We start from the raw sequence: 13,946 nt of genomic DNA on the forward strand, positions 1-13,946 counted from the left end.
TCTTTTTCATGTATATACACATAACAGAATCATTCCGCGCACCCACATTTTCATACGGACAGGATGGAAATGGGTTCTCTCTTGGATACAGTAAAAATTGGAGACAAGTCTTTGGCAATGAAAAGAAATACTGGCTACTTCCAATATTTTCAAGGTAATTTATAAAATCCAGGTCTCAGAAATTATGGAATATGTGATAGTCTCTGCTTCTCTGGTTAAATGTCTTAAGATTCAGGGACTGCGATATATTGTGACGTTCTTCAATGACACCACCTTACTCCGCGTGTTTTCTTCCTGGCCTGGCAGAGGCTGGGCCTCACTTGATCGGTTCTCTTTTGTCACAGACCACAGTTCTGTGCTAACTGCTTTGAAAACAGTTATTGTATATACTGTTCAGTTTGCTGGTTGTTTACGACAGCAGGTCGAGTTACTGGTTAATCCATCTTGGCTGGAAGTAAACTGTCGCACACAGCCTCAGTGTTTAGAATGTGAACGTAAGCTGTCTGTACTTTGGTTAGATTGTAAGCTTTTTGGGGGCAGAGATTTCCTTTTCCTTGTTCACTGCTAGATCTTTAGCACTTAAAATAGTAATTGGAGTATCATAGGCATTCCATAAATGCTTGTGTAATGAATATTGTCGAATGAGTATGTGTGGAACTTACATCTTGATTTTCAGTTTGAATCTTTATGATTTCTTAAATGATTGTGACGAGCAGCTCAGTTACCCAAACATTGGAATACCTCTGTTTGACGTGTCATAATCTTCATAGGGGTCATAATCTTAATAGTCAGGGAAGGTCATTTTTTTTTTACTATTATTAAAGTATAGTTGGCATACAGTATTATAGAAGATACTGTTTTTAAATATATGTAATTATAAAAGAAAGAGGTTTATCTTCAGTGGATGCTAATCACCCTCTTTATTAGAAATCTGAGGAATTATTCTGTGAAATGACAAGTGACAATGATTTCTTTGTACCATGCCTCTGAAAAATGGGGGTTAAGTTTGACCACATTGATTTCATTTAATATGATTTAAACTGTTCTGATATTTTCTATTGTGTAGTTTGGGTGATGGTTGCAGTTTTCCGACTCGCCTTGTGGGCATGGATCCAGAGCAAGCTTCTGTTACAAACCAAAATGAATATGCCAGAAGGTGAGCTTCTTGTCATTAAGCTTTCAGTATTCATTATAAAGCAAACCATGTGTGTGTGTGTGTGTGTGTGTGTGTGTGTGTGTGTGTGTATATATATATATATATATATATAAATACATACATACCTTGTAGATAAATACAGTAGTAATTTAGTGAGCCAGTATAGGTAGGAAGAGAGAAATTCTATCTAAATTATTTTAACTGATGGTTAATGTGTAATAATTTATATCTAATTCTGTGTTATATTGTTATGTAACAAATATGCTTAGGTAATAAGCATATATACCTAATTAGCTTAGGATAACCATACTTTTATTATCTAAGCCAGAACACTCTGAGAGTAAGAAAGCGAATGCTTATTGTTATTAGTTATACCAGGACAGTCACATGTAGCTGGCAATGTCTGGGCAAACTAGGAAGCATGGTCTCCCTAAGTATACTGCATCTTCATAGAAATTAAGACATCCTTTCAAGATTTAATTATATTGGTTTGTATTTCTTCAAAGAAATTCTTCATTGTTCTATTCACCATTTTATTTTGATAAGCAGATTTTTAACTGCAATATGAAAATAATATTAATGAGAATTCAAAAGTACAAATATAAAATTTTCTCTCATTCATCTTAAGAGGATATTTTTTCATATTTGCACAGCAAGCAAACTGATTCATACATTCAGAGAAATCGTTTTAAATGAAATTTTAAAGAAGGTACAGATACTTAATTTCTGATTTTTTCATCGTTTTGGGTTTTAGCAGCATTTAAATTCTCTAAAATTAGTGTTATTCAGATCTGTCAAAGTGAAACAGTTGAAACTTATTTACTACAGAAATTAATTGTGGGGGAGAAGGGATTATAAATTCCAAGCTGGCATATTAATATGGAAGAACATAGGCCTTAGCACCTGGAACCTAAGGCCTTAGGACCTCAGAGCGCTAACATTTATTGTGGCTCTGAACAAGTCACTTCCATTCTCTAAGCTTCCGTTTCCAGCTCTATAAAGTGAGGATAAGCATACCTATCTCCCAGGTCACTGCGGAGGTTTGAGATAATGTGTATACAGCAGCTAGCACAGGGTTTGGCCCACAGTAGGTACACAACAAATATTAGTTCCTTTTTCCTCTTTCGCTCTTCCATTCCCTCCCTCCCTGGATCTGTTAGCTAGAAAAATAAGTCTACACTAAATCACTAAATCATTTTTTCCCCTTAGATCTAAACTGCAGAGGTAGAAAGCAGAAAACTTGGGAAATGACAGGTAATTTTTCTGTCCTGGCCGCAGACATAGACCCTCACCTTCCTTGTGCTAATGTATGGCTCTTGGTTAACATATGTTAAAAATGTTTCAGGCTGGCCTCTGAAGGAAGCTTTGTTCTTTTGCCTGTTTTCATTGGCAGTGTTGGAGTACCGATTCTTGGGTCTAGAGAGCCTTTTAATGGGGGGGGTGAGGGGGTGGAGGCATATTTTTCTTTTGAAGATAGAATTTTTTTCTGAGTGCTGAGATCTTACGAGTTGCCTTCACGTATTTAGGAGAAGGAATACTAATTTGCTGCTTATTAATTAAGTATTCTTAATTAAGCATTACACTATTTACTAAATGATTTGCTCTTCTTTTCAGTATTGGCTCAAATCCACCCTTTCCTATCAGACCACTTAGTGAATCAAAAAACCGATTGCTGGACAGTGAATGTCAGTGGACAGAGAATGGATCTGAGGAAGGCACTGTCAGATCAGGTAATACTGGTTATCGGGAAACACTGCTTCTCCTGGTAAAAATGAAAATTACCAGATTTGGATAACGTGCTATTTTAAAATACTAAAATGTGAAACTTTTTAATTAGTATCGTATATCCGGGGTGATACTGTTTACTGGTATCTTTTCTGGAGAAGCAGGTTGAGTGCGAAAGTGTACTGGCTTCTGCTATTCTGTTCTGTTCACAGTCAGGGTGGTTTTTGTTACCCATCCATGCGTTTCTTTACCTCAGACATATAAAGTTCTTTTGGCATCTTAATATTCTGAATAACATTCAACAAGGTTGTTCTTTAAGGACCTAGCTATTGCTTGTTTGAAAATAACTTTTTGAAAAGCATTATACTCTTTGCTGCCTTATTATAAAAAGAATGCATGTGAATATATTTTAACCTTTCCTTGATTATTTAATCATTTCATGAATTATGGATGCATTATAGAACAGTTGATAACATAGAAGTGGGCTTTTGAGTCAGACCTGGGTTTACAACATAGTCTGGCCACTTACTAGCATTACAGTCTGAAACATAACTAGTAGTTCTTAATAATAGTAATGACATTATATTGTCATTATCATCTGGCACTGTAGAAATGTAATTTGGACATTCAGATCAGTTTGTACTAAATCTAGGAAATATCCTAAAACTTGAAAACTTGCTGTAAGAATTTCTGATTTTTCTGTCATGTTGGGTTTTAGCGGCCTTTAAATTAATCTTTAAAATTAATGTCATTGGGATCTTCATTAGGATCAGTAGAGCCCTTTGTGAGGTCAAGGGAAAGATCTGCTTTGTGGATTCTTAGTTGTCGCTGCCAAACCTCGTTAAAGCCAGTGGACATTTTCACAAAAACAGGCATAAAACGGGATGTTTAGCTCTTAGCCCTGCTTTACCTACCTCTGGGTTCGACAAGAGGATAAGTGGTTGGCACCATAAGCCTATTTAGTGCTTTCCTGAGAGTTGGTTTCACTGTAATCATCAATTGTGCTGTTTAGTCAGAAACTTAATACTTCTTTTTTTTGTCATGTCATATATAATTGTGTGCTTACAGGGACAAATAACCATGTTACAGTGGCCATAGAAAATTGAGTTCCACTTGTTCATAACTAACCAATTGACTAAGAGCAAGGTAAGACAGTGCAAAGGTAATTTCCTTGAACAAATGCAGATTATTTGCATATTTCATCATCTCAAAACAATTTGCAATTCAGTTTTTCACTCTTTGAGTTACATCAGCAAAACCAGGTAGTTCAGGAGCAACTGGAAGGTATCAGCCTAAATCCCATTTTTCTAACCAATCCTCGCTCAATCTTAGTAAATATTTATTGGTAGATTAATGAAGAAACTAGTAAGAATTGTTTAGGATTGGTATATGGACAACTAACCTTTTCAGTAAACAGTACCTTACTAATTTAAGAAAAACAAGTGACTTTTGCCCACTATTGAAGAAATTTGATTTAGAGAAGAGTGACTAAAATTAAAGGCTGGAAACAGACTTAAGGGGTTCAGCGATGTTACTTACTTGGTGAACAGTGCGGCAAAGAGCAGTTTGCTGCGGCCAAAAGCACAGACCCGCTGTTCTTTATCTGTGTGCCCAGCGACGGTGAGCAGACACAGGAAGTATTGTGAGCTGTGAGGGAGCTGGATAGCCTGGAGTTGAAGTGCAGCGGGTAGCAGGTCTCTCTCCTGATGCTTTAAAGCAAGGAGGCAGCTATCTGTTTCCAAATCAGGATCTGAGCTCAGTGGCTCTGCAGCATCTGGTGAAGACACTTGATGTCTGAAAACTCCCTGTAATGTTTACTGGTTACCAGTGCTCTGTAAGGAGTGACCACAAGCTTAGCCTGTTCATTCTTACCATGGTCCCATGGCAGAAGTGCAATTTCTTCAAAGGGTTGTCATCTGCAGTCTCAGGGGAGCCTCTGCTGCCATGCTCGGTGTTCGTCATGAGCACTCAGTTTTGTGCAGGGACCTGGAGCCCAGGGGTCCGAGTTACTGGCAGAGCCTAAAACCTGGACAGATGCAGAACACAGGCATGCAGGTGGGGTTGCTGTCAGGCAGCGCAGGCTGCACTCGGAGACAGCAGCAGGAGCCCTGGTCACAGCCACAGTCAGTGCCTCTGAGAACGTGGCTGTGGGCCACAGGTGGGCCTCAGACGGGTGCTCCATCCTGGCTTCGCTGCTTCTTCCTATAGATGGAACAGTGGCTGGTACCTGTGCTGCTTGAGCGCCGGGCTGGCTGCAATCCCTAGCCAGTGGCTGTGGGCACCAGCCTGCGCCCCACAGCAGTGTGCGGGGAGCTGTTTCCTGACATGTACCCCAGTGAGCAGCAGGAGACAGCTCTGAGAACCTGCCTCTTGTAAAATGCTCTTCTGGGTGCTGCCGTTACTTTCTGCTTACAAAACTCTTTGTTATTATGACAGCACATCATGTAAAGTATTTCTTGCGTGTCTTGCTAGAGTAGTAGAGTAGCAGCTTTACACCTTAGCTCACAGCAGCACTGAATACATCATGTTTGTTGAAATAGAAAATCAAGTTTTAACCAGTAACTCAATTGTGTCTGGTTTTACAGGTTTATAAAAACATGTTATGACTGATATTTTCAGTATTACTTGCAAGAAGATGATCAATGGAAGGAAGTAATTGAAGCGTAACGGAAGATACATTTTTTCAGAAAGGAAGTCTTTGTACAGACCTCGGGGCCCACAGAAGCCCTATGCAGAGCACGAAGATGCCTTCATCTTAAAGAAGCCCAACACGGCTTACAGCTACAAGAGTGACTTCATTTACTTTGCAAATAACACTTGCCTATCGTGAGATGCTATAAGGAGCTGTCAGATCACATGTTCACATGGCATACGTACTTTTTAATACCTGAGTTACATTACCAGAGTTGTTTCTTAGTGTCCATATAAATTTTCACTCCTGAAACAAGCTGAAAACTTGTCTAAGTGAAGTACATCTAGGGAAGGGTGGTGGCCTGAAGTGAGTCCAAATTCCTGTTGCTGAACTGTGGAAGGAAAAGAAGAACAGAACTGCTTTTTAAAAAATGGGTGTTTGCTAATTTATAATTACTGTTTTAAACTTTTCAACATTTTTAATAAAGATTTTTTATTGTTGCTATACAGTAACACTCAAGGATTAAAATATCTAAATGTAATGATTTAAAAAATGTAGCACATTTGTATAATTTGTATAATTCATAATGGTATGCCCAAGGCCTCAAGGAAACTTGGCAGTATAAGAAATATTTTTGTTTCTGTCTTCTTTTAAATTACCTTTTTGTTGAATTTTTATGAGTATATGGGCAGGGAAACACAAAGGTGTATGTGCTGTGGAAATATTGGACACAGTAGTAATGGGAAGAAGTGGCTAGAAGAAAAGTAAAGAGAATGATAGGCAGGCTATTAAAAACTGTTAAAAATATTTTAGTTCTAAGGTCCGTAGGATCAAATTTCAATGTAGGTATTGATGAAAAATTACTTCAAAACTTTTACAGTAATTTATTAACACCTTAATCAGTGACTTGAAATGAAATTTGAACTAGGGTGAAACTCTTTAGAATAACACTGCTCTGAGGAAAGAAATTCTAACCTGAGAAGTCATTTGAAACTTTAGTCTCTTGGCCTTGCAAGGGTCCCGAAAGACATCATCCTGTCCAGCTTTCCCCTGTGGACACTTTCTCTATAACATTCATGGACGTGCCAGCTCTCATGTGGAATACTTCCAAGCATCTCTCTATTAACCAAAATATTAGAAAAATTAGAATGGCATATCCACTTCTTTATTTTTCTGTCAGTTGTATTTTATTCAAATCTTATTTTAGGTTTATCTCAAAAAAAGCCAAAAAATCAAAAAAGAAAACATATGTATCTTTGTGTTTCCTTGCCCGTATACTCATAAAACTTCAACTGGATGCCACTCTTAAATGCAAAATAGTAAATCTGACCTTATAACCGTAACCTCTTTCTGCCCACACACCCTCTTTTCTTTTTGAAATCCAGTCGTAAGTGGCAAAAAATGTTGCATTAATTCTAAAGAAAAATACAGTATCATATAAAGGACAAACAGTGTAGAAATGTTTATACTTTTTAAGTCAAATATGCACACACAACCCAAAATAATTTCTTTCTTTCTAGTAGTGGATAGAGACAAATCTTAACCAGCGTCTATAAGTATCAAGGGTTATAGTTTACCTATGTGTAAAATGGGATTATGGGGAGGGGGTGTTAGGAATGAGTTGGACTGGATAACCTGTAACATTCTTCAATTTCTAATTTTGCAAAATAACCTTATTTTTTATTCATCCAACAAATATTTTTGGAGTATCTTCTGTACGCCAAACAGCGTACAAGGGAATAGCTCTAATGTCTAATGTTGCACAGGTTTTATAGTCAAGTATTCCAGGTTTAGAATTTGTAGGATTTGTCTAATTCCATTGGCTAATACTAATATTAGGTTTTAAAAGGAATTAACTTTTCTTCCCTTTGAACCAAAGTAATGCATTAGCTTTGAAAATATAGTTTGGAAAACTAGCATGTTGATTCGTCTACCTTTATTTTAACTCTGTAGCTTAATCATCTTGATTCTAGGAAACCTTTAAGTATAAGACTTCTTAAGGGATATCAGTTACCAACTGAAAACATCACTACAGTTTGGCAGCTCGCATAGTATAAGGAAACAGTGTTTAAACTTACTACTTTCAGAAACGTTCTCCTGGTATTTTTTGTGAGTATTTCTATTTTTAGATAAAAGGTTATGCACGCACCTGATTAAGCACCTAGCAAACAGTTTTCCCCTTGAATGTATTCAGGCACTTTTGTGGTGTTGGAATCTTTCTTGGCTCTTTTCATTCCCCTTATTTAACATCATCTTTAGTAGCATGTTTAAAAAGTTTAGTAGCACTTTTTGGACATTTTCAGTGAAAGCCTTTTTTTTTTTTTTTTTTTTTTTGGTTACATTTGGTTTAATTTATGGCCAACATTTTGCCACGTTGTGAATACTATTCGACTGGGTTTACTCATCCATATTGCAAGGGCCTCCCGGTGGTTTGGGGGTCAGGGAAAGGCTTCCTCTGGTATCTCAGCTGGTATTGATTAGCTAGCATTCGGGGGAGAAAGGTCTAAATGAAACCCTGTGAGAATTTATTGGTACTGTTTCGGTCCTTCAAACACTTGAACAGATGTGATGATACTTAAGGAAAATAAAGTTGAATTTCAGGTCTTGCCATTGCCATTAAAAAACAAATGTACACAGGAGATTGGTTTTCCCTGGGCACAAACTTACCTGAATATTCAGTACCTGAGGCATCCAGCCAGTATCACTTCGCCAAACCAAAGAGCAGCTGTGGTAGCGTAGTTACTAAACAGGAACACGTTTACAGAGTTCAGTCATCTTTACATATGGATGATTTTTAAAGTGCATATTTAATGATTATGATTCAATGTGTCCTAAGTTAATTTAACTAAGGTTAGTTTAAATCAAATATGCAATGTTTACTTGAGTTTTATTTCTGTTCGAAAGCAGATTTTGACTTTGTTTACAGGATTGTTTAAATTCAAGATCATCAGACATGAGAGATTTCCATTCAGTAATCTTTAAAGAAAATGTATATTAAGGGCTTGCTGTTAAGGTCTGCATATTGGGGGCACTGAATACAGTGACTTACAAATATGTGTAGCTTACGTTTTGTTCTAGAACTAGCACTGCTATCAGTGGAAAGTATTTTTAATCTGTTAAGAAATTAATATTTTTGCATTTCAGCCAACATAAAGACCATATCTAATAATCTGTAAGGTATAGGTAATACATAAACCTGAAATCCGTGTTTCATATAATCTGAACTGTATTTTCCAATTTAAATTAAAAATGCAGTATAGATCCAGAAAGGTCCATATTTTTCTAACGAGTTCACTTTATATCATTTTGTTGGGTTATATAAAGCAAGGATTTGTATTTATATTAAAACCTTGAGAAAGCTATTAGTCAAGTTTATTATATTTGTACGTGATTGCAGATGAGTCTGCCCACTTAAAAGAAAAGATGGACACTATTTTAAAGTGATCTTTAATAAGTTTTTATATAAACAAATTTGAAAAACACTGTACTTTGGTTGTCTTTACTTACCAAGTCCCATAGTCTCGTATTTGTTTCTCATAGGTATAACCCTGAACCATGACTCAATGTTAATTCTTTGCTTTGTCTTTTGGATGGCCTAACCTACATTAACATGAAAGCTGAACATTTTAAACTTTTTTTCAAAAATCATAATTACTTTATTAATAAAGAAATGAAAATGAAGTCCTGTATTTAAACAGTCTTTTATTGTTGTTCTTGTTATGAAGTGGCTGTAGGGACCTGGCCCACAGGCAGATGAGCTGGCTGCAGTCAGGTCTCCTGGCTTTTTGGGATGCTGTGTGCATGAGGGCGGGCCAGCAGGACCTGCCAGATGACTGTCCCACGGAACGCTCGTTGTTTGCTGGACCCATATAACCTTGCTTCACCTGCGTGCAGAGCGCTACCCCTCCCACCGTCCACCACCAGAGACTCTCCCTGGTCAGTGAGTCTCAAACCTATGTCTACACTCAGCCACCTGGGGTGTTCTTTGGGCTTGCGGCTTCTCAGGCACGAATCTTGGAACAACTCGGACTCAGTCTGAACAGTGGTATTTACCAAGTGAGAGAATGACTTATTTTTGTCAAAAACTTGTTAAAAGTGTTTAGAGAATGAGGTTTGGCTAATAATTGGGGTGACTGCATCTAAGATAGGTATTCTTTCAAAGCAATAACACTGTAATTTACATGGGCTAGAGGTATACATTGGTTTATTCAAAAAGGTTTTAACTTAGCTCTTATTGAATATAATTTTTAATTCAGAAGTCACTTTTGAATGGGAAGTACCTTCGAAACACTAAAAATTGTTGAATCGTGGTTGTCAAAATGCTGAACAATAGATTTTATTTTGTTAGAATTCTTTCATGGCATTTGTGTTCCAGTTCACTTCCAAAGGGAGTTTTGATAGTTGAGGCAGCTGAAGGAGACAAGAAGGATCTGAGAGCTGATTCCCAGGAACTGCTGAGGCCAGTAAAGATGAAGCAACTTTTTTTTTTTTTTTTTTTTTGCTAATTCAAGAGCATTGGGATAGGTAAGGAGGATTAGCTACTAAAGGGCCAAAAGGCCATTGTGATGCTTAAAGAAGAACTAATGACATCACATTGGCCTTACTTTTCTCATAAGCTAGCTTTTCAGAACCACTGGAAAAGTGGAATGATGGCATCTGTGTAACAGGTTTTTGCAGATGTTTTAACAGTCCTGTGAGTTGTCATCATCGTCTTTAACCCTTCAGTGCCTTTCATCCAATACAGAGGATAGGAGCACTGTTTCTAATCTTTAATTTATGGCATCCTGCTCTTCAAGAAGGTCTCCTGCCTGCCCATCCTCCACGCAAGGTCCTTCTTTTCATCCAGGATTTGCACTCCGGTAGCATTCTTCCACCACACTTCTCCATGCCCTGCAAGCTGACTTAACACTTCTGTGCTGCCTAGAGTACAGTCCTGTCCAGCACTAATTGCATTTAGCCACATGTTGGTTATGCATATTTGGAAGTCAATTCACTATAAATTCTTGAGGTCTTGTACTAGCGACCCACAAAAAACACTGAAGGTTAGAAAAGAACTGCAATAATGAATTTGATGTTCGTTAGATTTGGTATCTTGTGTTGCACAAGTTCTCAAAAGTAGGCATCAGAGCATATAAAATCACCCCAAACTTTAAAAATACTAGTCAAACTTGCACATATTTTAGTGGAAGCCAAGTTTATGATGCAGTATTTGTGGAGAGCAATTTGACGATATCAAGTTTTCAGATGCCCATATTCTGTGACCTATCAGGTTCTATGTTTAGGAGTTTCATATATTATGCATTATGAGCAATAATTATAAGGATATTCGTTGCAGACTGTTTGAAGCAACAAGACTGGAAACAACCAAAATGTCCCACCACCATTTATCGTGGTGCAGTAGAACATCCGAAAGGAGACTTAATGATTAATGGGGTTGCCTCCAGAGAGGAAACAGAGGGGTAACAGGTTCACTGTGTGCCCCTTCAAGCTATTTTATTTTCATACCATGTGCACTTATTACTTGTAGAAAAAAAAAAATGATGCCTTAGATGTTCTAGATCAGTGGTGGAAGACTGGTTAATTGACATGATGGTGGACCAATGTGCTAGCCATTTGGGAAACAATGAAGTTGCTTGTACCCTTCATATCTCACATCAGAGCAAATTCCAGATGGCTCTGGGGCTTAAGTATTGGAAAATGAAAACAGAAAGGTGCTGCAAGAGAAGATGGTACAGGCTTTTATAATGGGATAGGACAGGTATTACTAAGCAGGCATACTGGTGGTGACGATAACATTTGAGGACATGAAAACATAAGAAAACTTACACTAATAGGGAAAAAAATGGAACTATAACAAGTTCACAAAGAAATAGGAATGATCAGTGATTAGAGCATGGAAAAAGATGCTCAGCTTCACTGAAGAAATGTAAGTGAAATAAGCAAGACCATTTTTGCCTAAGTAGGCAATTGCAGTGTTGCAGAGAATGTGGGCAGATGCCTTTTCGGTGGGAGTGTAAAAGTGGCTTAGCTGTAAAAGAATGTGGCCTATGTGTGTTTCACTGCGTAACCTCTGTACTGGCAACCCCACTCCTAAGAATTCAGATACACATATAAGGTTTGAGATAACAGAAAAAATGTATTGGTCTCTGCCCCCAGTTCCTGGCCCAGAGCTCCAGAAATCCTTGTGATTTCCTAAATGGCAGGAGCACTAGGAACATCCTTTGTTCTCATGGGCGACTGGGTGGGCTTCTGGAGCGGGGCTCGTCTTCAGAAGTAGAGAAAGTTTAGAAGCTTGGAATTTTCAGGTGTAAGCTTCATCCTCCAGAGGAGCTCATTACTAATTGATCATTCCTATGTGAGGAAGCCTCTGCAAAACCCCAATAAATCCCAATCGTCGGGGGTTCGAAAGCGTCCAGGCTCATGAACACATCCACACTTGGAGTGTGACGCACCCTAACTCTACTGGGACAGAAGCTCCTGTGCTTTGTTGGGACCCTCCCAGACCTCGCCCTGTACATCTCTTCACTTGGCTGTTATGTGTCCACATCCTTTAATAAACTGCTGAATTGAACAGAAGTTGTAAGTAACCTGGGGACCTACTACTTGCACCTCACATCTGAATCAGGGTGGGGGAGTTTTGTGGGACAGAGTCCCTAACCTGTGGGATCTGATGCTGTGTCAGATAGTGAGACACAAGGGAAACAAAAGGGAAGCACTGGGTTTTTCCCTACATGGAGAGAGAAAAAAGTGTTTCCTACACGTGACGCTACTTGTTTGTGAGGCTTTTTAAAAAGCAGTAAATAAGGAAACCAATGTCCATCAACAGGAAACTAGCCCAATTATGTTACGTCTTCAGAGGTTACAGTGAAGCCACTTAAAAGGTTTTGTAGAGCTAGATTCATCAAAACGAAGGCAATTCAGGGGAAAGAGCTTGAAGACATTAAGGGAACAAATCAAACTGCAGAAACCTGCACACTAACATCACACTCAGATTTAGAAGCACATGTGGTGTACCTGCGGAGGCTCACATCCACGTGTTTCCAGAGTTGGATGGGGGCGGGACAGAAGGCAGGGAATTTTTCCCTTCTATGCATTTTGAAAATTTTCTATTAAACACACAGCAGTTAAGATTTCTGGATTCTACAGCAATTCAAATTGAAGTCGTTGTCATTACTGGGAATATAATTTTGGGAGTTCCTTAAATGTTTCCTCATGTGTAAACTTGTCCCAAGTGACAGGATTACTGTATCTGGTAACGCATGTAGTGACTTTCTATGTTTAGAAAAACGTTATTTGAAAAACATCTTCAACAGATTTATTGTAATTAACTACATCCCAATAAAGATGTTTTTTGAAATACATCTTCATGCAAATTTTATAAATACCTTTTATTTCATTTAAATGTCCACTTTCAGTAGAAATCCCAGAAGAAAATGCCATTTTTAGGGACACGTTTAACCGTAAAAAGCTCGTTTTCATTTATGTTTAAGCAATTATTCTTGACAGAACGTATGCAAACCAACCCCATCAAGTGTCTGACACAGATCCCAAACCCCAGTCTGCAGCTTTCTTCTAAAATACATCTCACATGGTCTGTGACCCGGGCAAACCCCTGGTATCACCCTCCGAGGGTAATGAAAAAGAAACACCACACACCAGGGATGAGCCTGGAGTCTAAGAGCTGGAGCCCAGACCCTATGCAGACGACGTGCTCACGCCTGCGGTCTGTTTCCTAAGACTGGTCCAAAGGCTCACACTTCTAGACTTCAGTTTTCCGGTTCCGGATCAGGTGCCGACAGAGCAGCGGTCCCGGCTAGGACCACTTCTTGGTGACATTGAGGTGGCTGAGCTGGTCGACAAGGACTCTGTGCCTGGGAAACTTGGCCTGGCTGGCCGCCTTGATGGCCCGGAAGGCGGCTGCCCTGCGGGCCGCGGCGTGGCCGTACTCCTGCTCGGCGCTGAGGCAGGGCATGCTCAGCCAGTAGTGGTTCTCCGCCTCGGTCTCCAGGCGGCGGATCGTGTTCTGCTTCGCCTGGAAGGACACGGTGCGCGGCCGCCGGTGCTTCCCGATCCACTGCCGGCCGGGGATGCGGTTGCGACGCAGGAGGGCGGTCAGGAACATGGCGTCTGCAAGGGACAGAGGCCAAAGAACTAAGTGGTGACGCGCCCGGCCACGGGTGGGGAGCGGCGTCCCCGAGGCCGTGCCCTGCCGCCCCGAGGGGAAGTGGGACGCCCAGCCCGGGCCCCCGCGGGTTCACAAACACCGGCGCACTCACCAGTCGCGAGCCTCGGGAACCGCGCGTCCGTCCGCACCCCGCCTGACGCGAGGCCGGAAGTGTGCCCACTACTCCAGGCCTTCCGTATCCTTAGCGCGAGACCGCAGCTCTCGCGAGAGAGGGCTTGTGGGACGTCGCTGAGCCAATGACGCTTGTG

The 13,946-nt window shown here is 39.7% G+C and overlaps 2 protein-coding genes across 9 annotated transcripts in view; one reads left to right on the plus strand and one right to left on the minus strand.

Moving 5' to 3' along the window:
* ZDHHC20 (zDHHC palmitoyltransferase 20) overlaps nt 1–9,202 on the plus strand; it is a 50,544-nt gene extending 41,342 nt beyond the window's left edge. For 2 of the 8 annotated variants that reach the window (XM_019715664.3, XM_019715667.3), the window contains 5 exons: nt 28–154; nt 1,067–1,156; nt 2,771–2,886; nt 3,950–4,027; nt 5,467–6,758. In XM_019715664.3, coding sequence (XP_019571223.2) covers nt 28–154; nt 1,067–1,156; nt 2,771–2,886; nt 3,950–3,987 — 371 coding nt within the window. In that variant the 3' untranslated portion in view covers nt 3,988–4,027; nt 5,467–6,758. Of the gene's footprint in view, nt 1–27; nt 155–1,066; nt 1,157–2,365; nt 2,411–2,770; nt 2,887–3,949; nt 4,028–5,466 lie in introns of those variants that run through there. The other 6 variants (XM_019715673.3, XM_019715671.3, XR_012495632.2 and 3 more) reach the window with 5 other exon arrangements.
* Nucleotides 9,203–12,802: 3,600 nt separating this feature from the next.
* On the minus strand, nt 12,803–13,923 carry MRPL57 (mitochondrial ribosomal protein L57). Its single transcript, XM_019715695.3, has 2 exons — nt 13,790–13,923; nt 12,803–13,640 (listed from the first exon to the last, which is right to left on the minus strand). The coding sequence occupies exon 2, from the start codon at nt 13,633–13,635 to the stop codon at nt 13,327–13,329; it is 309 nt and encodes a 102-aa protein (XP_019571254.2). The 5' UTR covers nt 13,636–13,640; nt 13,790–13,923; the 3' UTR covers nt 12,803–13,326.
* Between the last annotated feature and the right edge of the window lie 23 nt (nt 13,924–13,946).

This window comes from Rhinolophus sinicus, chromosome 16, assembly GCF_057876585.1.
Source record: "Rhinolophus sinicus isolate RSI-liver-muscle chromosome 16, RSI-T2T, whole genome shotgun sequence".
Classification (NCBI taxonomy): domain Eukaryota; kingdom Metazoa; phylum Chordata; class Mammalia; order Chiroptera; family Rhinolophidae; genus Rhinolophus; species Rhinolophus sinicus.

What these genes read in the sequence shown, in the direction of transcription:
- MRPL57 (XM_019715695.3), bottom strand. Translation starts at nt 13,635, where the DNA reads ATGTTCCTGACCGCCCTCCTGCGTCGCAACCGCATCCCCGGCCGGCAG.